Source organism: Pezoporus flaviventris, unplaced genomic scaffold (assembly GCF_033815535.1).
Source record: "Pezoporus flaviventris isolate CSIRO_AGI_PZ_B2104156 unplaced genomic scaffold, CSIRO_AGI_Pfla_v1 ptg000040l, whole genome shotgun sequence".
In the NCBI taxonomy this organism is placed as follows: Eukaryota; Metazoa; Chordata; class Aves; order Psittaciformes; family Psittacidae; genus Pezoporus; species Pezoporus flaviventris.
The window spans coordinates 7491299-7516535 of record NW_026892588.1 but is presented as its reverse complement, the minus strand read 5'-3'; the positions used below and the strand labels follow the sequence as shown (position 1 = coordinate 7516535).

The window sequence follows — 25237 nt, the reverse complement described above, 5'->3', positions numbered from 1 at the left end:
CAAATGGAGAAAAAGTCTATTTAACATTCCATAGGAAATATATGCTTTCTTTTTAATCGACTGTAAATGTCTTGGAATAATACGTGGTAGAATTCAACAGATTTCTTTGCCTACCTGGAAAGGATGAAGTATGAGCATCTCTTCCTGATGAGCACAAGTAAATACTGATATTCTGCTTGGTATTCTCATGTTTTTTTTCCAAAATAGCTCAGGGGGAAAATAGCTCTACTTGCTCAATGTTCTGAACATCTTTCCTATAAGACAGAAATAGCAAAATGAATGTAAAGCAAGGATAGAACCCATAAATTTATACTGGTCTCTAAGAGAATTTAACAGAAGTACAATTAACACATAAAAACAAACAAGATTAATTACTTGTGGCTGCTTTAATGAATCTGCATGATTTCTTCTTTTGTCTATGCTAATACAATGTTTGTGTTCGTATCAGTAGAATTTTTCCCCATATGGGGACGGGGAGCTACTCTCAGGAAATATAGTTTGGGGTTTATTTTGCCTGGCAGCAAACACTAATGGGAGGAGGGGGTATTGGCTTTTGTGTGCTCCAAGCTCTTCCTAGTATATAATGAGGATGGGGTTGGGGCATGGGGTTATGAAGGCAACACTGCCAGCATATGAAGATTCCTCTGCAAGTAACATTTACTCAACACTTTTAAAACTGCAATGAAAGCAAGAAAGAAAAATAAAATAGATTTACCTATGTGCACATATATGTATCATTCTCCATTCCTTTTCGAGATTCCTGTCTCAAAGGATCTTGTATTAAAGCAGCTCTTTATTAAAATTTAAACAAAGTAACAGTGGTCATTAAGTAAACATCCTTTCTGATCATCTAGTAGAAAAAAAAATCAGAGCTTTCCCATTAAGGTCATTTGTACCTGCTGTTGTCTATCAGTTGAAAAGTAGATTCTCTGATCATTTCCAGCATTCTTGATCCCAGTGCTGGCCCTTTCAACATTTTTCAGCCATGTCTGGAAAAATACTGGTGAAAGTTTTAACAATTAATGAGTCCCAAAACCATGTCATAATTTTAATCAATGCTTACATACAGTATGTAAATATCCTGAAAACTACATTATTTTACTTGCTAAAATAATGATTGTATGATTTTACATAGACCAATGCATCAAAATGTCCATTATTGTGACCAAATACGAAAGTTACTAATCTGTACATGTATGCCTTCAAAAAGTTGCCTCTTCTAAACTATAACTTCTGTCTTTTTCCCTGTAAAGCATAACTCCACTAATTATGCTAAACAGTTTGTTATAAAGGGTTATAATTAGATACAGGATAGGATAGACATGATGTGCAAATAACTCTGTGTGGGTGATTATCACCTTAATGCCTGCTGGTGGCAGATGAGTCAGAGTTTAGAGACAGACCCTGCACCCAAGTGCAAGATGCAGTCATGATCATTAAATGGTATATTCTGCTTTGTTCTGTATGGTTTTGTTCTTCTTTATAGCCAATTTCAAATTAAGAGAACCTTTTTTTTATGATAATAAGTGCAAGACGCAAAAGTAAAAAAAAAAAAAATACTGAATGGGCACTCCTTGATTGTTTTCTTAACCTTGAGAGATCTAGTAGGTATTTTTCTGGAATTAAAATAATGTCAGGATGAGTGTAGCTTTATTTGTTTTATGTACTTGTTATGAAATTTTAATGTGGTAAATATATATCTTAAAAGATTGTGAGAGCAAATGCAAGTGGATTTTTTTTTCCCCCTCTTTTTTGGACCTAATTTTGCCCCCTTGCAGTAGCTGAGAAGTTGTCTCATTAAATTTACAGTCATGGGATCAAAGCCATTACAGTGCCAAGGTCTGGACTACAGTTTATACACAACACTCACATATGCCAGCAGGATATAAACATGCATAACTAGGCTGTATGTTATTTTTCTATTATTATCTGAGGTCAAGTTTTACAAAGAGAGCTGTGCTGTTGAGAGACCATTAAGATATTTAACTCCTTAAAACATTTAAATATTGTCTTCAGACTATATATATTATTTTGGACATAATAGCAAAATGTTCTCATTTTAATTCATTTTTTTCTAAATTTGAATTTTTAATAAATAATACTGTTAATCAGGCTCATAATCTATGGTGATCACCTTATCTAAGTCACTGATTATAATACCAACCAGTAACAGTATTTATTTCCCCTCTTTTATTTAAATACTTTGAAGGACTAGGAATTTTTCACTTTAACAATTAGATTTTCCATTATATTAAAACATTATTGGGCTAGAAGAAACTACTGGTAGCCTATGTGATGTAATGCATACATTTGAACGCTAGATCTGAAAGAAATTTATCACTCCAAATAAAAGACTTTATGAATAGTTTATTTACCAGGTAGGAGTCACAACAAAGCCAGTTTTCTTCTGTATAACTAGAATTTCACCCTTGAAGTTCAGCAAGCAGAGTGCCTATGCCGATCCCCAGCCCTGAACAGAAACTGTCTCTTTGCCAAGTGATTTCTAGTGTAGGGTCAAAAACTACCAGCACTGTTCCAGGGAGCACTGGCAGGTTCTTGGGGTGGCATTTGGGGGAGCCTTTGTTTCACTTTTTGTTTTGCCAGATCCACCAATTTGAACAGATAAGAAGAGCCATTCTCACCAGTCTAGTAGACAAGGTCACTGGAAGTTGAGTATTGTTTCTCATTCTTCATCCTAGTTTACCTTCACCATCTTGGTTTAGTTAAAAACAGTGTATCGATCAAATAGTCTTTTCAACACTTTTATGATTTGCTGTAATATATGTGAAATTACTTAGTTAACAGTTACCTTTGTTTTAACCAGTAATAAACAATCAAGTGATAGCACACTAGAGAAAATGAGATAGCAACATTTCCATATATACCACGGTACCCATGCAGAACACATTGCACTTCCAATATGCAAGTTTAGCTGCAGTTACTCAAGAAAGTTTATAGAGAGCAGATACGATTCACAAAGATACTTAAAAATCTAATTATCAAGGTTGGAGAGAAATAGCTGGGAAAAAAAGCACTGCTATATTTTTCCCTCTCTTGTTTTTCTTTCTGTCCCTCAGATATGTAGTCAGTTTATTTCATAGAGTATAAGGGAAGAATAAGGTTTCCAAATCAGCATCCTGATTCTTTAAAAAGGCTCTTGATTTACTGTTCTTCATCAGTTGAGAATTACTGTACAGTAGTCCTCGTCAAGCAGCCAATTTCAGCATATTTGTAGGAAAAAGCAACCAATCAAAGTAGAAAGAAAAAACACTTACAAACTATCAACAGAATAATTTACTTTTTTTGCCCTGAGAAAGTACCTAAATATTTCCTTCCAAAATATTAGAATTTATTGTGCACTTATGCAACTATTTTAGTGAAAATACTTGAAATTGAAGAATTATCTCTCATACCGCATTAGTCTGAGAATTAGCCAACACATTTGTCAAAATCCGTGGAATTTTTTTTTTTTTTTTCTGATATCTAAAAGCTTCCAGAGCTGGATCATTTTATTTATCTATTTATTTTTAAGCCTCTAAAAAGATCACTTTCTTTTCCTCTAAGACAAGTGGACACGTAAAGGACTAATTGCATTTAAATTCTTCCAACAGTTATAAAAGCTGTTATGGCTGAGGAGCTGCCATAAAACAACCACATCTTCACATTTATGCAGAATTCTCCTTTCTTCAAAGGAACAGGTATGAAACTTCCTACATTGCTCCAAAAAAGATTGCCTAACCTTGGCCAAATACTTTCTTTGTAACTAAAAAAAAAATAAAGGGATGATTTAAAAAAAAAAAACAACAAACTTTTCAGCATTTCATCTCTTTTGATGAGTTAGATTTTGTAGTGTTACAAAAGTGCTGAAAGGCAACTTTTCTGTGAGATAGGTTATCATGATTTCCATTGAAATGGACCTAAAGATATAGAAATGCTGTAATAATGATAGTGTGATGTTTGCAAGAAGTGATGGAGTATGATCCAATAAAAACATGCTCGATTATTCCAGCAGTTACTTAATCTGACATTGATTTCAGAGAGCATTATTTTTAATTCTTCCTAATTTTTTTTTCTCTAATATTAAAACCTAAAACCACTGTCATAATTCCATTGTGCTTAGCAGACATCCATATTTTAGAATAGATATTTACTCTCAACTACTCTTGGTTTACAATAGGCAGTGGAAAGTCCAGTTTTCTATTACTAGAATCATGGATTTCTACTATAATCATTAAGCTTACATTGACAATTTTTGTAATGTTTTTTGTGTTTTAAACAGAAGGTGGAGGAAGGTTAAAAAACATCATTGGAGTCTCTCATTTAGGGTTCCTTGTTGTTATTATAAATTAAATAAGTAATGATAGTTGCCAACACAAGCACTCCCTGTCTGCCCTTCAAGAGAGCATTATTTAAGACTTACTGATTCATTATTAGTAATTTTTAGCAAATGCCCTGTTTGTGGACTGGGTCAGGAGAAACAGTTTAGGAGATGAAAATACACTAATCTGCCATAGAGCACAGATGCCCAGGCAGCAATGTATTCTTCATGTGCTCCATCACCTGCGTTCTTCATCCCTGAGGAAGAATAGCCCCTCTCAGTGGAAATACATTTTAATTTTACTGCAGTTCAGTACTTGGTTGGAGTGAGAAACCAACAAAGTGCTGATTAATTTCTGCCAACATCATGACAGGTTTTTTTCATGTGCAGCTGTCTTGTTGGAACCAGGCTGAAACTACCCATTCATTTGCATTAAATCCCCAGTTTGAAACCATGATGTAGCCCATGGTGCAGACTGCAGTTCCAATGAACATTTGAGACAGACTTCCTTTGTTCAATATCAGAGGTAATTCTGACACTGTATATCCAAAAAAAGGATTGGGAGGAGAGAAAAAAAAAATAATTTAAAATTGTCATGCATTTAATAAATATAATGCAATCAGTTTCTCCATACTTCATCAAAGTAAGATTTTTTTTTTTTTTCAGTAGTTACTTTCTGAGTATAATCGGCTTTGCAACAATAGTAACTAAAAATGCATGCATTTACAATGCAAATGTAAAATGTCATATCTGATTTTCTGCTCAGTCATATAGCTCACACACCTCTACACTTAAAAGGTGTCTACAGTAGCTTCGCTTTTAAATAACACTAGAACATAATTTTAGAAACTCTTCTTCACATTTCTGTAGCCTTGTTTGCCCAGAATATATTACACTACATCTTAGCATATCTTAGAGAACACCTACACCAAAATTCCTTAATTATTCAGGTAAATAATTACTTTAATTACAGAATACAGTGTCCAGACGTAGAACTGTTCTGGAAAAGCTTTAAAATCTTTATCTAGTCTCTATAAATAAAACCCTTAGAGGTAATCACTGAGGACTAGAAATATTTTCACAAGTTGCTATAAAAGAATAACTAGCTGGTAAATGAATCTTCCCAGGGCCTGTTCAAAGGATGACTCATCTGCTCCAATATACTTGTGGGAATGATAGGCAATATTCTTTGACTTGGACCTCCTATGTAACTTTTAAGATAAAGCATTTAAATTAATCTCCATTAAAAACAAACAAACAAACAAAAAATTTACAAAGATAAGAAGGAAGGTCTTTCTCATGAAACTTCCTGTAGTCTTGTTTATAACTCTTATTATAATGATGATAATACATTCCATGAATAAGGATATAAGAAAAAACTATGTCTTTACCAAAGATTTAAAAAAGAGGCCCACAATAGATGCCATAAGTCTCTGGGAGCATTAACCACATTACCAAGCAGCCCAGAAACACTGAAGACAGCAGCTGGTCTCAGCTGGGTATGACCCTGAACAACCTCATCTAACTTCAAAGTTGATCCTGTTATGCACAAAGGGAGGAGACAAATGACCACCACAAGTCCCTTTAAGATGGTTATAACTATCACTAATAGCTAGCAAAAATCACTAGTAATAATACTCAATTGGTAATCTTTAGGCATTATAAAAATGCTTTTTCTTGTTTTGGGTGCCCATTAAAAACTCAGCTCAATATGATCAAATTTAACATGTCAGGGAATTTTTAATGATTTTTAGTAAGTCACAACCTCAATTTTAAGTAAGTTTGCTAAAACGAGCACCGATCTATAGCATTTATAGGATTACTAAGAAATATACAACTCTGATTTTTCTGTCGTACAAGGAATTACTTTATTTGGACAAGAGATTAATTGGGGAAGTCATCAGAATAAGATTATATATTAAATAGTAATGATTATATTATATATGAATATATGATTATATTAATATATGAATCAGATTATGTAAAAAATCCAATTTCATATATAGGACCTACAGTTTATTAAATGACAGAATATTCCAGAGGGTTAGTTCTAAGGCATTATAATGTTTGACACTATTTCTTTTACTTCTGGTAATTATGGTAATAATAGATAATTATGCATGTGATTTTTTGTAGTAGAGTTCACACGGTATTTACAACAGGTTTTCGGCAACAACCCTGATGTTGCACAATGGCTAAAAGAGAAAAAGGCTCAGGGGAAAGCAGGACAATGTGATCAATACTGTTTTTCCTTTTATACCTACTGATTTTTATATGCCTTCTCTAATGTCCAACCCCTTTAAAATATTTAAGTCAAGTCTAATTGATCCTAATTTGACCAAAATTTTAACAGTGAATTCACTGTGTGAGTAATTGTCTGTGTGTACTTGAAACTTTTTAACATAACCAGTGTTACAGCAGGAGAAGGAGGAGGAAGTCCATATCTCACGTGTATGGAATTAGTCTTTCAGTGGGCTACCGTTATCATGCCAAATCACTAAGTACAGCTTTTAGATACATTTTGTTGTACATTCAGACTACTGTGTTTGCACTTCCTATGTGTGTGAATTGGTGGATCTGACCAGTAGAGGCGTATTATTTTTAATCAATACATAGGCTGTTGGAGAATCTGCCAGATTGACTCAGCTCTTCCATTTTCTTGATTGATAAGAAAAAAGCAAAAAAAAATCAAGAATATGATGCAATTATATCACAGCTTTGCAGATTCAATTGCAGAAGGCTATCTAACACTAAATGACACAGTGCAGGTCATGACTGTTTCCTTGAATTGTTCTCTATGTGGAAAAACTTCTGGAACAGACAGTCCAACCCGAACAGTTTCTCTTCACCCTTGACAAATGGGTCAGAAGATATTATGGGATGTCCTCCTTCCACATCAAATTTTTAAAGTCCCAATCTTTTTGTCATCACTTCCCTGCAGGCCTTCCACTAAGATGGACTTAACAGTGAAACACACCTTCTTCAGAAAGACCCTTGATGCTGACCAAGTTGTGACAAATGTAATCTACTCAATAGTCAGCTGAATTCCTTGTAGGTAGACATGAAGAAATAGCTCTCTCCCCACTAATATCACCACTATGTATGCTGATATGACCATTAGAGAAATTCTTTTCAGCTCAGAAAGAACCCAAACACTGCAGTACTCACAGAACATGTGGTCGAAATCTGATGTTCAAAGCTAGGCAGATGGAAACAGAAAAAAGATTATGACAGAGAAATACAGAGAATATAAATACCATTTCCCAGATCTGGGCTCAGAGGAAAGTTTTCTTTCCTTCCCCCACAGCCCACGTACCCTTAATTTACTCTCAGCTCCAACACCCAGCAGCATTCTGCTAAGGACTATCACTCCCCACTACCCCAGCCCCAAAAAACATTGACCAAAGGAGATGAAGCTGTAAAAAGTCACAGCTAATTCCTTCTCTGAGAGATAAAAGTAACATTATGTTGGGCTTTTAAGAAATGTAGACATTTCATGTTCTTACAAAATCAAGCTGTAAAATGTTAGCAGAGGTGACAGTTAATAGATGCAACACAAGAAAGCATGAGAGCAAAAGAAAAAGCCCACTCTACTGGTAAATATATTCCTCTGATAACAGAAATATAATTCACTCAAAAGAGTACTAAGACAGGATGTTACGGTAAGATATGTCTCTTTGGTAAGAAATCCATATTTGTCTGATACTGTCATTTTATCTCTGTAGAGCAGATTTAACAGAATATATTCTTGTTTTGTTCCTAGTGTTAGAACCATATATATTGGTCTAGGATATCTTCTTATCATGAAAAAAAATGTATTTTTTACCACAGGGAATAAATTGTTATGCAAAGTATTTTATGTACATTTGGTGTTTTGGGAATCATCAATTGCTTGTTTTCTCGTTCACTGTGGAGTCATGTACTGTTCAAGTGCAACCTAGACTAGTCCAGTAATGGATGTTTGTAATCTATGTCTTTGTCCATGTGCTTGCCTGTTTAGAACAATATCACAGATGTAAATAACAAAACCTGATTTTTCCTGATGCATGCAGATCCTCCCAAGTTTGATAGGATATGGCCGAATATTTCTTCCCTTGAGGTTTCTAAACCAAACCAAGGTAGGAAGCTGTAAAATTCCGAGTGGTCTAAGATTACTGAAATTGCTTTCAAGGAGTCCCACACGTTGGCAAAAGTAGTAACAATGATAATCCAACTCATTTTTCTTCTATTGCTAAGTAATGCTATCCTGTGAGAAAAAAAAACATAAACCAAACCTCACCTGAAAAACGAGTCTTTCAGCACTCAGATTATGCACATTACTGCCAAAGTCTGGGAAAGCAGACACACAGATTCCAGAAACTGACATACAGAAAGCCCTAGATAATGTTAGACTTGTTCAGACAGCACAATCTATATTTTGAGTAAGTTTTGAGATTTTTGCATGAGAAAGATTGTCATTGTCTTCATCAAACCCAGTTTTAATGTCTTCTATTCCCAAGTGAACTGAGGAGCATTCTCAGCTTATGTGCCATCCACAATACAAGCAAGTTCTCTGCAGGATAGACTCAGTTCTCTACAAGGAGTGCCACACAAAAAAATCATTCAGACTATGGCATGATGATTAGCACTGAATGAGATAGAACAACTTTTTATGGTGATTAATCAAAGTAAGTCTTTGTTATTTGAAGTTGCATTCAGCTATACTTCACATTTCAAAATGATTGTTCATTATAAAAAATAATGTTCTCATTTACTGCCCATAGGCCCAAAATAATCCCTTCAGAAATCTGGCCTATGGCTTGCTTTGACTGTTCAAGGGGGGTCCTTTCTATACTATAACACATACAGATAAAGAATAAAATTAATGAAAAGGTGATCTAGAAAATAGCTACTAGACTGGACAAGATGCATTGGGAATCTGTTGGAGAATTGTATTGGAAGGGCTGTAGTTAAATCCATTGTTCACAATGGCCAAATCAAAACATATGCACATGTATTTAAAATCTACCATGTTATATGTGGGAGTTTATGTGCCCAGCAAAATAGAAAATACTAATTGATCTGTGCTTTCTATAAGTATTAGCGAAGTATTTTAGTTTGCTTTATTCACATATATTTTGAATTAAATAACCCTGATGATACTTAGCATTCCAATAACTTCATTTAGACCATGTTATGTTTTCCAAGCTTTTACACGTGGTCCTTAAACAAACAAACAAACAAAAAAACAGATTGATCTCTGCTCCTCTGTTCTCTATGAAGATTAGCCTACATTATCCACAGAAATTTTAAATCAAAATATGCCCAAAGAAATTATATTTAGCATATCTAAAGGATTTCACAGCTTAATTATTGTTCTTCTGATCTAAGACTTAACACTGTTGCAAAATATGTCTTGAACAGAACAAAATTGCTTAGTGCTTCTTCTGTGAAAATAAGAGGTTTTAATAAACTTAGTTTTGATGTTTTGTTAGTGAGCACAAAACACAAACTTAGAAGCTTTTGTGTTTGCAGCGTATTGTTAGTGTTTAATGTTTATTGTAGAATAAATCCTTCAGTCAAGGATAGTGTATGAAGAGAATAATTACAGAAATCTGCCTATACCTAATAATATTTTATTGTGTTTTCCTTGTTGATGCTATTAGGCCAGAATGAATATACATATGACTTTAATAAAACCCTTTGGCAACCACTCTGATTATCATATACTCATTGGCCATGGACTGGGAGAAATCAGCAAATAAACTCAAACACAAAGCTGCCAAAGTGTGTAGGAGTGAATTACATTTCCTTTCTTTACCTTGGGTATTACAGGTGAAATGATTGGAGTTGATAGTACATAACTAATTTTCCCTAACTTTCACCCTTTCCTTACAAAACAATAACCATTGTTAAGTTAGTTTAAAAGTAAGTTTATTTTAATATTTAGATTTGTTCCTACATGATACCTTTTCTAATTTACTGTTCATTTTATTACCTATCCAGTTGCTCCCAAATTAGCTATGTCAACTGTTTCTTCTGTTCAAGTTGCAAACCACAAGAGAGGTAGGAATTCTTGGATTCATACAGTGATTCCATAGTGCTCTATGTTGTGAAAACATTGCGCTGTATGAATCTGGAATACTGTGAAGTGTACCCATCAGCTTACTGGTGAGACATCTTCATTGACAACAACAGAAGCATTAAGTTGCATAAACATAAGCCATACAAAGAAAATAAATGTGCTGCTTAGACAGTCACTGCTGGCATATGAAGTGACATGGCATTTGTTTTTAAAGAAATTAAATGTATGAATATGACCATTCAGATCATCACCTATAAAGCAAATGTTCGCTAGACTCCTGTTTTCTTTAGTGATATACATAAATTGTAAAAGAGGATACATAAGCAGATTAGTTGAGGGTAAACAAAACATTAAATGTCAATTGTCCGTATCCTCAAGAAGTATCTGTAAACGCCATGGAGTGTAATTCATAGATATGTCTTTTAATGCATTGTAAGTGTGCCTTACATCTTCATTTTACTGTAACAGTGCACAAATTCAGAGTGTAGGCATTACATTTGGATATGATGTTTCAGTGCTTTATCAAAATAATGGAATTATGTGGGCATAATGAAGGACACTAATATTCTGTCTGACTTACAGGCAACCTGTTTCATTTGCATATCTGTCATTCACATTCTGAATCCTGAGATCTTCTCATTGTTTTTCTTCATCAATTTTTCTGTCAAGAGTATGTATGAAGAAGTTTTGTCTTTCTGTAGCTATTGTGAATATCTCATTATTCATGAAATAGATATTAACAAGCAATAGGGGTATTAACAAGTGTTTGAATTTAGTTTGACCCATTTAACGTGACCATGATAATGAGCCATACTGTTTCTTATGAACCTTAAGGTTACAATGAAATCTCCTTTGTTGTTTTTTGTTACTGTATAAAGGAGGAGCACAGAGTTACTGGAAAGTCAAAAAGAAAAAATATTTTGATTATTTCTGAATGCACTTTTCTTGAAATACTCTCCGTGCTTTTAATTAGAAAATGATACTCGTAGCTATCTCATGCATTAGCTGTCTTAGTTTAATTATGCTTCCTTTCCGTGTGTGTTTGCCATTGTTTCGTGTGATGACGTTTCATGTTTTATTGGTCGCAGCTGAGGCTTCAGCTGAACCTTGATCCCACAGCACAATAGTACATCATCTCAAAGATGTAAATGCATGGCATTGTAATGGGGAAAAAAGTATTCAATTTATAGAACAAAACAATTAAATGATGCACCTCTTTATGAGCTTCCTTCAATGGGTAATTTTATCATGCTTTCTACAACAGGATCAAGATGGTTGCAATAGAATCATTGTGTTGGATCTGGTCTTTAAATGCTGATACAGATAATTCTTCTGTGAGTTGGCAAGGGATTAGGCCATTCCTGAATCATCCAAAAACAATTATCAAATCTAATGTGGCTATCTCTTCTCCCTTTTTCCTTCACATTAAAACTGTCTAGCTGTCTTTAACTCTTCTCTTCGGGTTTTTGGGGGGTTTGTTTTTTTTTTTTTACAAACCACTTACTCCTTATTGTAATTCAGCTTTCAACTGTTTCCAGTTTATCTGTGTCTCTTCTGACATGTGGTACTCAAAACTGAAAGTATCATTTTTTAGCACCGTAAGCTCTTGTCATTTTATTGTTAATAAACCGTTTGCAGCCTGATTTTGATATTTTGCCCCATCTCTCTCAGTGATTGGATGAGTTTGCGGTACATGAAAGTGATTGGGCTGATAGCCAGAGGCCTTAAGATATGCGTCTAACAATTCTAATTAACAGGCTACTTTGTGGTCTTGGTGTGCTGGTTAAGGTGAACCACATGATAAGATAGAAGGGCCATACAGCATTGATAGCTGTTAGCTTCCCAGCTGGCACAATGCTGAAAGCAATTCTACATGCTATGTAGATTTGACTCATGTATGTACATTGACTGGTGTAAAGCAGCACCTCATGTAACCAGTGGAGAAAATAATTCCATTCATATGAGTACCCTTTACCTAATTTTTTATATAAACACAGAGGGATGTGAAAAAGATTCACTGATTAGGCCAATAGCAGTAAGCAAAATAAGTTCATACCATTGCACTTGCAAAATGGGGATACTGGTGGGGAGAAGGTTAAAATTATAAAAAAAAAAATTATTTAATCTTTACTTGCTGTGTCTTTTTTTTTCTTTTGCACCATTGATAATCTTTGAACAGATGTTCAGCTGGTTTTGAGTTAACTGGGTTTTTTCTACACCATGTGCTAGTGTGGTGATCAAGATTCCTAGGGATTTCCTATATCTTAGTATAAGTTAACTGAGACAAAGGCTTTCTTTCACACAGTATAGTTGTTAAAAAACAGCAGTACCCATAGGAATGCAACCAAGTATAAGAATTGGTTGTAGGGTTTACCTTTAATATTGATAAGCCATGTCTGAACTTGGGTAGTAGTTCTGCATATGTTTATGGGCATGTGTGTACATCAAACTAAGTCCTTCAAAATTATTAGAAGTTTCTTCATCCCAAATCATAGAATCATAGAATGGTTTGGATTGGAAGGGACCTTAAAGCTCGTTTAGTTCCAACCCCCTTCCACAGGCAGGGGCGCCTCCCGCTAGACCAGGTTGCCGAAAACCCCTGGCCTCGAACACTGCCAGGGATGGGGTAGCCATAGCTTCTCTGGGCAACCTGTTCCAGTGCCTCACCACCCTCATTGTAAAGAATTTGTTTCTAATACCTAATCTAAATCTCCCCTCTTTCAGTTTAAGGCCATTCTCCCCTGTTCTATCTCCACATGCCCTTGTAAAAAGTTCCTCTCCAGATATGTTATAGATGCCTTTAGGTATTGGAAGACTGTTATAAGGAATCACCCAAATCTTCTCTTCTCCAGACTGAACAACCCCAATTCTCTCAGCTTGTCTTCATAGGAGAGGTGCTCCAGCCCTCTGATCATCCTCATGGCCTCCTCTGAACTCACTCGAGCAGGTCCACATCCTTCTTATATTGGGGCCCCCAGAGCTGGATGCAGCACTTAAGGTGGGGTCTCACAAGAGTGGAGGGGGAGAATCACCTCCTTCAACTTGCTGGCCACACTTCTTTTAATGCAGCCCAGCATGCGGTTGCCTTTCTGGGCTGCAAGCACACATTGCTGGTTCATGTTGAGCTTTTCATAAATCATGGCTGGGAGCAAGGCTTATTAGAGAGTGAATTACTTAATGTGCAGCTTTGTTTCTTGTCCTTTTGTAATGGCTAATTATGTGTAGTAGTAATATTATTAAAGGTCATATTGCACTTTCAGAGTGGAAATAGCACAGTCATTCGTTCAGAGAATAGTCTCAATTTCTTTCTGCTACTTAAACACAAAAGGTGATGTAGCATAGTCTGATTTAGTAGCCCTTCTTTATAGTCTACATATTTTTGAAACATAAAAATGTCTAATGGTTGCAGAAGACAGGTCCTTTGTCAGATATAGATACTAAGAGAACCCTGCTTCTGAATTTGAGATTCAGAAGGATCAGATTGCTTGTCACTAACCAGTCCTTCTTATTTTAAAAATGAAACACATAAAAACTTGCAACAATTTTCCCTGTTGACTCCTGCTTGCCAGTGCTAGTTTCCACTTTTAGATCTGTTGCCTCTGACCCACACAGGCAGTTCTTACTCAAGCAAGATGGATATACTAGGGGAGAAAGCCACCCACTCAGCTGCTGGCTGAGATACTGAATCACACTGACCAGCTGCAAAAGACAACAAAACATTAACACTTTTTTCCTCCCCACTCAATTATGTCAAGTGGTAACATACTGAGACCAATACATCAAATGTTTTTATTGTGCTCCAGCAGCTTATAGGCATCAAAATGATCAGGTTAGCATGAACTACAAAACATTGGTGTAGCAGTATAACATTGAAAAGAACAAGAATGTATATATGTTAACTAAATGTAAATTGAATTAATGTTTTCTGGTAGCAGAAAGACAGCTCTCAAGATTGAAACCTGTGTTGTGCTAAGTGTTGCACCGTATAGGAAAAGTCGCAATCTATTTACAGTACGCTATGTCAGACAATGGCCAAGGAAATACATATGTATTAAGTGTGCATAACATACTCATAAACATGTACCAGTATTGTTACTGCATCATAAAAATACAGCCAAGCACAAATATTTGCTCTGATGGCCTATGTCACAATCATTGAGCTCACCAGGTACCCCAACATGATCAGCAGCATACCATACGAAAGGCAGCAGAGGAGACTTGGCCCCTTTCATATATGGAAACATTTTACACCCTCTGCTACAGCTTTATCTAATTACAGGCTAGAGTTAACTTCAAGACCTTGAAGCCATTCTAAGTCATTGCATCTAGTATGAAGTTACTGAAGGAAACATATCATAATCTCTTTCATCTGTTAATAAACTACATCTCTAAAGCATCAGGTTTTTTGCTGCAAATTGGAAGAGTGTTCAAGAATCTCAGTAATGGCTAGATACCATCTCCTAATTTCCAGTTGAAATTTCTCAATGGGCAGTTAACACCCATTTGTTCTTGTGCCAGTGTTGTCCATTACCACAGATATTCACTTAGAATGGCAGAAGGCTATCTCCTTGATGTATTTATAGCCCAGTGATAGCCCCTGTCTTCAGCTTCCTAGACTAAATAAGCCAAATTATCATAGCGTTCACGTTTTAAATAGGCTCTCTACTTCTCTGATCATCCTAATAGCCTTTCCTGCATTCATTCTGGTCTTGTAATCTGAGTTGAGTGATCAGATTTAGACAGGCTTTCTACACAAAGCATAGCTGTGCCTTTTGTAATGTTATTGATACATTTCTAATTTCTCCTTCTTTCTGCATAAAACCAATCACTGCTTGTGAATAAAGATTAAAAGGCACCAGCATTCTATGTTTAATGAAGGGATTTTTAAAAAGCAGCTGTTATGCCAACTGCATTTCATATGGCTGAAGTAAGCACGCTTTCTATTCAGTACACATTTCAGAATTTTTGAGATCTTTTCTGGCCCAACTCTTTTTCATCTCAGAATATAAAAAATGGGTTAATACTTACCTCAGAAGCACAGCAGAAGCAGCTCTTAAGTAACACCTCTCTTCCTTAACTTTCTTCTCTGATAATTGTTTTAGCAAGTGCTGGCAAAATTGTCAAACTAGAGATTTGTTTGGTCTTGAAACAGTTAGGTTCCCAAAGTGCCTACCAGTTACAGTATCCCGAATTCAGTAGTATTTTCTAATAATCGCCATTCATGTCAGAACAAAACTTTCATTTTACTTACATTTGTGGATTTAAGCATGATGAAGTTTGACAGGTTTGTCCACTGTATTTGATATTTTTAATACAAGGAAGTTTTTTCCCAGGTCTTGATTTATACTCATCTCAAATGTCCAAAAAGACATGCATTTCTGTCAGTGGGAACTGAGACTTCAGTACCCCTGAAAGGTTTACAACTGCAAATGCTTCAGTTCCATCAGGTCTGCCAACAACAGCCAACCTTCGATGTCATGCCATGGTTGCTGGTTCACGCTAACCTGCCTGAAACCAACTTCGCTTCCATTGCAGATACACATCTGCTGTTGTCCATGTTACATTGATTAACATGTATGTGCATTCATTCATACTTCTATTCATGATTCATTTTTACTAAGCATGTAATGTGCTATTACTCTGCTGCTGTATACATTTTGTATACATTTCTGTTCTTCCTTGAAAGACTGTGAATGCTTCGGGCACTCCAACCGGTGCAGTTACATCGAGCTGCTCAATACGGTCATTTGCGTGAGCTGTAAGCACAACACTAGAGGTCAGCACTGTGAGTTATGCAGGCTGGGCTACTTCAGAAATGCTTCTGCAGAGCTGGACGATGAAAATGTGTGCATAGGTCAGTCCCGGGATGATTGCGGCTTTTCTTCTGTGCATTTTCAACTACTGGCAACTGCTAGGGATCGCTGCTGCTTACTTGCCAGTTGAGCCAGAATGAGCTTTTTCAATGGATAAGAACATCTGTGTAGACTTTTCACGTCATTTCTGTTGCTTCTTTAGTGCCTCAAGGAGGTATTATGAATCTGTATACAACAGTGAGCCCTCTGACTAAAGGTCCTGGGAAGACTTTACCCAGAAGACCCCAAGAAACTCTGCTGTCCTTCAGCAGAAGGGAACCTTGCTGGAGTTGCACATGTGAAAACTGAAGGGTTGAGTCAAAAATACCTGTTCCCAGTTTAATTTTTGGAATAATTAGTGCAGACTCTTGATTACTTGCTTGGAGACCTAAAAAAGTTGCCAGCTGCAGCAACAGCACATGGGAAGCTGTGCATATGAATCCCTTTCATTCACTTCATAAAAACAGGTTGCAGCTAGTTCTGCTCCCAGGCACAGGCCTGTAAATGCAGTGTTACCTCCCCTTTCCTTACAGAAGAAACTGAAATTATGTCCATGTGGTTAGGAGCAGAATTAGCCAAAGCAGTTTGACATGATGTCAGTTTAGAAAAGGGATTCCTAGGTGAAAACAGTGCTTTAGACCTAACATCTGTTATAAACACCCAAAATGCAGAATTAAAGAAAATGTCAAAATGCAGCAAAAAAAGAATATTAGAAAAAGATCCTTATCATAGTAGAAGAATATGCATTGTTCTCATGTCACCACAGACAGTAAAAATTAGGACACTAGGTGAGGTCTGAAAATAGTCAATAAAGGAAGCCTCACACAACGAGCAGTAGTTAACAGGCAGCACAAAAGACACTGCTCTAATAACAGAGGTAATGTCTCTTAGAGACATAAGAATCAGTAGAATCTGTTCTGGATTTTCATTGTGAATTTCTTTTTCTTTCCATTTCCAGGAAGCAAAACCAAAGAGTATTTATAAGATGTTTTCATGCCAAAATAGACTATGGGTGAATAAATTATATTTCAATATTGTTTATAATCCATTGCTGAGATTCAAGCCAGAAACTATATAGGTTGCTATTATTTGTTTCAGTCTGCAGCTTGATAGATTTACATTTTATTTTGTGATAAACCCACAGATCTATCCACACACTGCATTTTATGTGTCCTTCTTTTAACTTTGCTTGGCAGCACATTCAGAAAATGCATTATCTCCTTTGACATTAATTAGTCTGAGTTAATAAGAACTTTAGCAGGCAAGTCATGATTTTGTATGACTGTGCTGAGGAGATTAACCCAATCAAATTTTCTTGGAAAAAATCTGCTGTCCCTCATATTTGTTGGCTGTAGATGAAGGACATCACTGGTATTGTCATCAGGGCTGCATAATTTTAGTTACCTAAACAGGCCTAATGAATATGACACTAAATTACTCTATTTGGGAACTTTCATCAGCTCATTCAGTAAGTTGTTTTCCCATGTACACTGAAATGTTAAGACAGTAGCTGTAGCTACGTAAGGCAAGGAAGTCAATAATCCAAAAATCAAAAATAAGTACACTTTAATTTTGAGGTGATATATTCAGAATGTCTTAGTAAAACAACCGTGTACCTCAAAATTGCCCAGCCTCTGGAGAAATAAAATGAAAAAACATTTCATTAACAGGAGTCTTTTTTTATTAAAAAAAAAAAAAAAAAAACCTAACATAATGTATTTGCTGACTTTCCTACCTTAATGCAAGCAGAATTTTCTTGGGCTCCCACAAGAACTATACTATGTGGGATAACTATATTATCAAACCCTGGTTTGTTACATATTAGGTAATTCGTTTTAAATAAATAATATTCTGGTTGGATTAAGACAGTTTTCAGGATCATGGTGATCATACTGCATACAAAATATAGTATCCTAGCTGATTTGCCACCTCAAGGAGACTTTTATACTACTACTAGCTTAAAGTCAGTGAATTGAAGCAGATAACTAAGCACTTTTCAGAAAACTGAGGGTTTGCTTAAAGTGCTTTCCTGAACTGGGGCTCCTAGGATTTAATCAGGCAAAATGTAGACTATTTTCACCTCTGAGAGAGTTGATGGATTCACCATCCTTCTAGGTCAAGCACAAAGAGTCTTGCTCTATTGGAAATGCTCATTTCTCTTTTCTCTGAGTTTAAAAGCAGCATTTTGGGGTTTAAGTATGACTGAAATGTTGGCATGAATATTTTAAATAAGCAGATTTCCAGTGACATATGCAAGTCTTATTCCCATACAAAAGTCATTTTTTCCAGGCTAATTCTTTCCTCTTCAGCAATGTATGTAGAAAAGTGAAAAATGTTTGAATAAGCTAATTTAATGGCAACTAACAGTGCTTTGGCTCTGATTTATCAAAACTACTTACATAATTTTCATAAATATATATGGTAAGTATATGGCTAACAAATCTGTGAATCATAGATGATGCTAACTGACAAATTACAAAAAATATAAATCCTGGGAAGGTTTTTACCAGTGAACCAAATGCAACACATTATACAGTGGGTTTAAATCTAATTTCATTATGCCCTTAATTTCTTTAGAAGCAAAATAAATTGTATTTCATAAAATGAAATACCAAAAATTTGTGGATTTGCCAGTTAATTGCAAAATTACCTCTTACGGGCAACTCCAGTTTCTAAAAATCATTCGCTTGACATGCTTATAGTGAAAAAGAATCTAATAACTCAAGCTTTTTTATTTTTACAAGGTCTTGATAAAGTCCTCTAATAACCCTCATTACAGTGAATACTCACGCTAGCAAGCATGGATAGCATGGAAACCACCAAGTAGACCCAGAGTAATAAAATATTTCCTTTACCCTACAACATAAACACTGAAATGGTAATTATCATCACACCTACATGAAAGCCAGCCTTACAGTCATTTAGGCTTAAGCTTCAATTAACACCTATGAGACCTTTAGAAACCCTAAACTATATATCCCAAGGATATATAGTTAAGTGAATGCTGAGGGTTGTCTTGTAACCACTGTCAACCCAGACTGATAAGGAGCACGCATGCAAGCTTCAGCCCATTTTCCCAACCTGCTTTTTCACTTATTTTCATTGTGTTTTGTTGGCAACATCACATTAATATTGTGAATCTCAGCGAACAGATGACTACTACTGTCATCTTCCCATATTTCAAACAGTCAATCACCAGATGGAGGTTAGGAAGAAAATTCCTTCCCAGTTCAGGTTTTTTTCCCCCACCCTGGAACCTGGTGTATGGTGTGCTTATCAGGATGATCTGGGAATGTTAATTTAATGCTACTAAATGCCCTTTTGTTGTAAGGGCGTTGAAGATACTGCTTTCCTGTGGCACATTGGAATTTTGGCTTTTGAGCTTTTTAATCTTAAGTAATTGGCAGGTCTTAGGAAGTGTTCCACAGCCCATAATATTGTGTTTGACAATGAGCTTGGATCTTCAGTGGACCTCTGTAGTTTATATATCTGTGGTATCAATTGTGTACTGTGCAAGGTGGAGAATAGATTCAGTTGCTAAAGGTTACTGGGTCTGTTTAGTGTTCTGATTTGATCTACTACTTTTATAAAAGTCCTAGCTTAAAGTTTTGTTTCCACTGTCTACTTTCCCTTAAACAGCACAATGTGGGCCTGGTACTCTTTATGTATTTATGTGATTGAGTTCAGTAGGAAAGCTTTCACTGATTCAGGATCAGGTTCTTGTTCTCTGGAAAATATACCGTTATGTACCTGTAATATTCAGATCATAGGCCATACATTTGTTTCACACTTTTTTAAATCACTGTAACTCCATTATGTCTAACCAAGCTATTTTTAGTTTACAAGAACCGGGCCCTCTTTATAATATAATTCCAAACTTTTTGTCTTTCAAGATTTTCTATAAACATTTTTGAAGCAAATTTTACTTCCTGCATTCAATATGTATCTCAGTTCTATGCCTGTTTACATAAACGCTTCATACATCTGATTAACATCAGAAATGCCAGCTTTTCAAATGGCACTCAATGTCCAATATTTCTGCTCAGTCTTGCACAGTATTTTTGGCGTGTCAGTTTCCAACTTCATTAATGAATGGTGCTAGCTAATTGACTATATTACTATTGTGGAACTCTGTTTGCCAAAGGTAACTATTCTTCAGCATACCAAATGTTCAAAGTGCCATCTGTAATTTATAATTAATAAACACTGAGACAACAGATGACAAATGTATTCCTGGTAATTTTTTCCTGTTGCAGTTTTTCCATTGGACTTTTTTTTATATAAATACATTTTTTACTTCCCAATTAAACTCCATTTTGTTATTTACAATACTGCTCAGGTTTAACCTCATGCTGGGGCACAACTGCCAAAGGCAGTCATCAAAGTAGCACTGATTCAGAGACATACAAAGCCAGACTCCCAGCAGGTCGCCCAGATTCAGGAATCGATTTGTGTATCTTTTGCCTTCACTAGCAGCAGAGATCAGATGCTGCCAAAAAGTGTCTGTGGTCTCAGTTGACAGTGGAGTTACTCTGGGTCTACATGGGTCTACATACAAATAAGATATAACCCTTCATTAGAATACATATATATATACACACATATATATATAAAAATAAACTGAAAAACAGGAGTGTCAAAAATGAGCTCTGCCTGCTACAGTCTTTTGTCTTTGTTCAGCTAGCCAAAAGCTGAACAGGGATATTGTAATCACATTAAAGAAAAGGACTGTGAATGAACAACACAGTAAGTGTTGTGGGAGGAAGTGGGTTACCCTAGTCATTCTTTAATTAGTTGAACACACGTAGAAAATATACAGCAGACAATGAGTCTCATCGCATTTTCCATCTGCCCACTGGGACGTGAGAGAAATTAAAACGGCAGTGTTAAGCTAGTTCTGATAAGTTTTGCATTACATTGGTGCTCACCTCAAGGTTTTCATTGTGGAATAAGGAAAAGGTTTATTAATGTCACTGATAAATGCAATCTCATCAATTTAATGGCAAATATCCACACAAATTATGCTGCTCAAAACTATAAAGGAAGACTATCTTGGAAATTCGTAAAGTGCATTTATATACCCCTGTAAAGACATTCAGCACTTCTGAAAATATTGAATAATACAGATAAGCCTATTTTAATAATGCGAAACATTTCACCCTGATGGCACATTGATATATCCATACTATGCAAAGCTATTCTAATCTTCATTAAATTGTTGAAAATATCTTACCAAAAGAGAATCTGCTACAATCACTTCTCCTCAAAGTCCATGGTATCTTCTGCTTTTATATCTCTTCTGTTTACTTTTTACATCATAAAAGGTCTCTTCCTGAAATGACATACGCAAACAAATAAATGGGCTTATAGTAGTTATATTCACTACTTCAGATATCCTTAATAGACAGTCTTCCTTTACCTTTAGCACTGGAAATGCACCCTTAATTGGTATTGAATGAATTATCACCGTATGTAGACCTGAATCCAGTGTGTATGTGTTGTCTTGTTTCTGCAGACTGTTATTGTAACCCTTTTGGTTCAGTCCATGATCGCTGTAATGACAGAGGATTTTGTGAGTGTAAGGAGGGAACATCAGGGCCTAAATGTGATAAATGTCTGCCGGGATATATCTGGCACAGCTTGGGCTGTCAACGTAAGTAACTCTGAGAGTCGCCCCTCTTCTGCAGCTTTGCTGCCTCTGTGTCTGTATGTTATCACGTGCAGCTACTTAAGAGCAGAAAATGAGCAAAACATTCTACGAGCTGTAAGAATGCCATAGTGTCTGAACCTTTTCAGAGACTCCCAGATGAAGACATTGGCTGTGCCGTCCATTTATTTCATTATGCCTTCAGTGTCCTCTCTCTTGCTAACTCCTGGAGAAGCTGTCACTGAAATATATAAATATGCATGTTTTCCCACCTGTGAAATAAGTTTTGTGTACTAAAGCATCAGTATATTAACTCCAAATTTAAAATTCCTACTAAAAGACAAAAGGTGATTTCTCTGCATGTTCACTTTTTCTGTAGTAAACTTCAACTTCTTGAGTAATTTAACCATGCTTTCAAAGCTTAAAACTCTGTCCATGGACAATAAAATTGCGAAACACTGGCTCATTACCTGTTCTAATTAGTGAAAATGAGAAAAAAGCTAAAGAAAAAAAATAAATAAAAAATGGAGGTATACTTAAAGTCCTTAAAAACAGGAGTTGAAATTTTGTGTAAATATTACTACAGCAGATGTTGTTTCAATGCTTAGCTGCATATTTAGCTTTCTCTTCTGGTTAACAGGTCTTGTGAACAAGTGAGTAGAAGTACCACATTGGTATATACAGGATTACTCTTTTATTGCAAATTTCTTTTGTAGTAACTTCTTAAGATTTATTCTTCATAAGTGTTTTGATCAACTACTTCCAGAAACTCTGGAGACTCCTCTCATGTTTTTCTTCCACCTTTTCTCCTTGCCTCTCTACATTCTCACACGCACATTAACGACAGAGTTCTACAAGAGCTTGCTTTTGATTTTTAAGACTGAGAAACACAAGACAGAATGTAATTGCTAACACTGATTAGACAGATCTTTTAGAATTGTCCATATAGCCACACAAATGCTCTAAATACTCTAAAAAAACATGAACCTTATATCATAAATGTTAAAACAAAGAATAAAGTTAGACGTTACTGCTGACTGTTGAAGGGATGATACCTCTGAAGTAGAAAATCAAGGTTTGTGATAATTCCGCAAATGTATATGGAAAGAAAAGCAATAAAGAATTTCAGGAAAGATTGTGATAATTACCCAATTAGCATTAAAATAGTGTATGAAGAGAAAGGAAGTTTGCATAAGCAATGCAGTTAAACGTTACCCGAGAAAATTGGACTTCCTCAGCTTCTGCCAGAAAGCTCCTGTTTATATTTAGCAGGTTATTTAAACTATACTTTTCACATGTGGTTGCTAACTGTATTCTCATTTTCTGGATGACTACACTTGAGTTTTGAGTCACAAGATTATTGAGTACTTACAGTTGCAGCAGAAAGTAAGCAAAGTAGTGTTTCAAATTGTTAATATTTCAAAAAATCAGATCATCGATATCTCAAAAACAAGGCACTCAGAAATCATAAGATCTCCCTTTGCATTCCAGCCCTTAGGCAGAAGGAGGTTGTCACCACCACTGTAACCTTACCCTGGGTGCCGGCAAAATAAGCATTAGAATTTGTGGGGCGCTGAGATACTGGTTGTAGTGAAAGGAACCACAAGAAAACAAAAACAGAAAAGGAAATCAAAGTGATTCTCTGAAGTGGAGTTTGAATCAAGTACAGTAAACACCACATCCACACAGTGGGTCTAAAATAGATATTAAGTAGCTGAGATATTGAACAGGCCTGGAGGTCTGTGGAACAAATTTTACAGTCATGTAATTAATATAATAATCTATATACTAGCTTGTCAGTCCAATTACTTATTAATTGCAGTATTTGCTATCTTTTCAGGTTTGGACATTATAACCCAAATAGTGTTCTTTTAATGAGGTTTTTTTTTGAGCCAAACATATAATTAGGCCGATTTTAGCTGAATCAGCCTATTTTTAAAAGCTTTAGATAGTTTCTGGAAATGCAAGCTAGTGCCTTTATATTTGCTGACAAAACTAAGTTTCCTTCACTGTTGTAATTTGCTGAACAAATCTTAGTCTGACTGTGTAACTGTTTGATACTCTCCAAGTTTCACTATGAGGGTGGTGAGGCACTGGCACAGGTTGCCCAGAGAAGCTGTGATTGCCCAATCCCTGGAAGTGTTCAAGGCCAGGTTGAACAGGGCTTTGAACAATCTGGTCTAATGGAAGGTGTCCCTGCCCTTGGCAGGAGGGGTTGGAGCTGAGTGATCTCTAAGGTCCCTTCCCACCCAATTTACTCCAGGATTTTATGATCAAATTATCTGATCAAATTGAGAAGAAAAACAACTAGATGCAGTTGTCAGTTTTATGGAACAGATATCAAATTGCTATGTTTTACCAAGCACGCACTGATTTAAATCTCATTTCAAGTCTTTTCATGGAAGAACAGAATTCCAATTCATTTAATTTTGTAGTGTGGCATTTTAGCTTTGTTTGTTATTTTCCCATTGAAATCTAAACAAATGACTGGGCAAGCAAGCAACCCCCAATATAGAATTAAAATGAGAACTCATTCTGCTGCTTTAACAAAGCTCAAAAAGATTATTTGTCTGGACATGTAGCATGTGGGTTTGATCTGTTTTGCTGAGCTTGTGCTGTACAGAAATGTATACATGCAAAGATGGATGCACACACAGACTCAACAGACCAATATGTTTCTTTACCTTTTGTTATGCATAGACAGCTGGCATTATTAAGAAAATCTAGTCTTATGGTTGTTTGTTGCTAAAAATCGTTGACCTAGGGCAACCAGAAGCTTGACCTACAAATAAACCTGTACCATAGGTAGTTTAATCAGTTGTACAAGTTTATTAGTACAGGGATTGACTTAGTTTTGTACATGACCAGTCGTCTTTGGGAAAAACCAATGTTCAAACCTCATTGTGTTTTCTAAGACTCACAATCTACCATTTGATAAATTACTGTTCAGAATCTACCTTGTACCACACATGGGCAAAAGACACAAAAGCTATTATCCTCAGAAGTATTCATTTAGGTACTGATTCATCTAAAACCTCCAAGGATCTAGGCAGAGCACTCATCATTTGGCATCTCTGTGCATATAGAGGTCAGATGCAATTTTAGACTTCGCCTCCCAGATAAAAAGCACGGCTATCTTATTGAATTCAGGGTTTATGCTGTGTAGACATAGCAGTCAGCAGGGTCTGGTTGGTACAGGAAGGTTTGCTGCCCTCAGAAAAAGAGGCACAATAGATGCAACTGTGCCTTGTGCTACTTCTAAGCCCTCCCCAGAACCATTCATGCTGCAGGCATTGTGCAATTGGGGAAGCTGCTGGGCTTTAGCTGTCTGCCTCCCTCCCGTATACTGACAATGG

At 35.9% G+C, this 25237-nt stretch overlaps 1 protein-coding gene across 7 annotated transcripts in view; it reads left to right on the top strand.

Moving 5' to 3' along the window:
• The window catches only part of NTNG1 (netrin G1), a 170147-nt gene that overhangs the window by 120250 nt on the left and 24660 nt on the right, over positions 1-25237 (top strand). The window contains exons 6-9 of one of the 7 annotated variants that reach the window (XM_061465183.1): positions 8371-8436; positions 10304-10363; positions 16069-16236; positions 21750-21887. The exons of 1 other annotated variant lie outside the window; for it this stretch is intronic. In XM_061465183.1, the coding sequence (XP_061321167.1) occupies positions 8371-8436; positions 10304-10363; positions 16069-16236; positions 21750-21887 (432 nt within the window). The remainder of the gene's footprint in view (positions 1-8370; positions 8437-10303; positions 10364-16068; positions 16237-21749; positions 21888-25237) is intronic. 5 more of the 7 variants (XM_061465177.1, XM_061465180.1, XM_061465178.1 and 2 more) reach the window with 5 other exon arrangements.